This window comes from Pinus tabuliformis, chromosome 3_2 (assembly GCF_031772625.1).
Source record: "Pinus tabuliformis cultivar Carrire ecotype Pingquan chromosome 3_2, CPIR1, whole genome shotgun sequence".
In the NCBI taxonomy this organism is placed as follows: Eukaryota; Viridiplantae; Streptophyta; class Pinopsida; order Pinales; family Pinaceae; genus Pinus; species Pinus tabuliformis.
The window spans coordinates 458,692,584-458,693,803 of NC_142302.1; the positions used below are offsets into that span (position 1 = coordinate 458,692,584).

A 1,220-nucleotide genomic window follows, 5' to 3' on the forward strand; every position below is an offset into this window, starting at 1 on the left:
GTAATAACACCAATGGAGTAACAGCACCAGCGGAGTAACAGCACCAGCGGAGTAACAGCACCGGCGGAGTAACAACAACAGTGGAGTAACGGTAACGATGGAGTAACAACACCGGTGGAGTAACAGCATCAGCGGAGTAACAGCATCAGCGGAGTAACAACATCAGCGGAGTAACAGCATCAGCGGAGTAACAGCAGCAGCGGAGTAACAGCACCAGTGGCATAACAGCACCAGTGGAGTAACAGCAACAGCTGAGTAGCAGCACCAGCGGATCAACAGTGCCGAGTGTTACATTTCTCCTGGCCATATTCCTTTGTTATTCCTGCAAAATACAAACAAGTAAGTAATAACGGTTTTTTTTTTTTTTTTAGAGCAGAGTGAGAGTGTCCTTTATACCAACAACCATTAAACCAGATGAATCAGAAAGGTGTTTGACAAAGGCATCTCTAGAGGCTGGATGGTGGTATAGCTTTAGACGGTGTCCATTTACTAAGAATGAAGTATGATTCCCATCTATTGTAATTAGTCTAATTGTTCCATTGTCAAATACTGTGTCCACTTCATACGGTCCCATCCAACGAGTGCGAAGCTTACCTTTGAAATCTTTAAACCGGGAGTCGTAAAGTAATGCCCAGTCCCCTTCATGAAACACCTTACTCTTGATAAATTTATCATGCCATTTCATTCTCTGTTGTTGAACAGCAGTAGTTTTCTGGACATCCACCGATCGAATCTCGCCCAACTCATTCAGCTGTTCCAGTCAGTGTTTCTGTGCTTCTGATAGGTCTAGCCCTACTTCTAAAGTTGTTCTGAGCGTGCTGATCTCAAATTCTACCGGAAACAAGGGGAATTTCCCATAGACTAACTCAAATGGAGAAAACTCGGTTGTGTTCTGCCATGTTGTTCTATACACCCATAAAGCTTCTGGAAGTTTCTGTGCCTAGTCCCCGCGATGACTTGCTACTCTCTTTGTCAAGATATTTTCCAATATCTTGTTTGTACTTTCTAACTGTCCATTAGCCTAGGGATGCTAAGGGGTTTCCACTCTGTGTTTAACCCCATATTTTTGCATCAGCTTCCCTATCATGTGAGATGTGAACTATGCCCCTCCATCTAACACAATTTCCCTTGGAGTACCATATCGAGCAAAGATTTCTTCAAAAAGAAAGTCTGCCACTACTTACTCTGTTGCTCTTGCGACCGCTCTGGCTTCCACCCAT

At 43.9% G+C, this 1,220-nt stretch overlaps 1 protein-coding gene across 1 annotated transcript; it reads right to left on the reverse strand.

The window, feature by feature from the left end:
* Nucleotides 1–367: 367 nt before the first annotated feature.
* LOC149181278 (uncharacterized) lies at nucleotides 368–1,220 on the reverse strand. Its single transcript, XM_089414140.1, has 2 exons — nucleotides 1,185–1,220; nucleotides 368–751 (listed from the first exon to the last, which is right to left on the reverse strand). Exons 1-2 carry the CDS (start codon nucleotides 1,218–1,220, stop codon nucleotides 368–370), a joined length of 420 nt encoding a protein of 139 aa, XP_089270266.1.

Coding starts and splice junctions, on each gene's coding strand:
- LOC149181278 (XM_089414140.1), bottom strand. CDS start 1,220: ATGGGTGGAAGCCAGAGCGGTCGCAAGAGCAACAGA. Junction 752..1,184: donor GCGGTCGCAAGAGCAACAGA/GTAAGTAGTGGC, acceptor TGACTGGAACAG/CTGAATGAGTTGGGCGAGAT.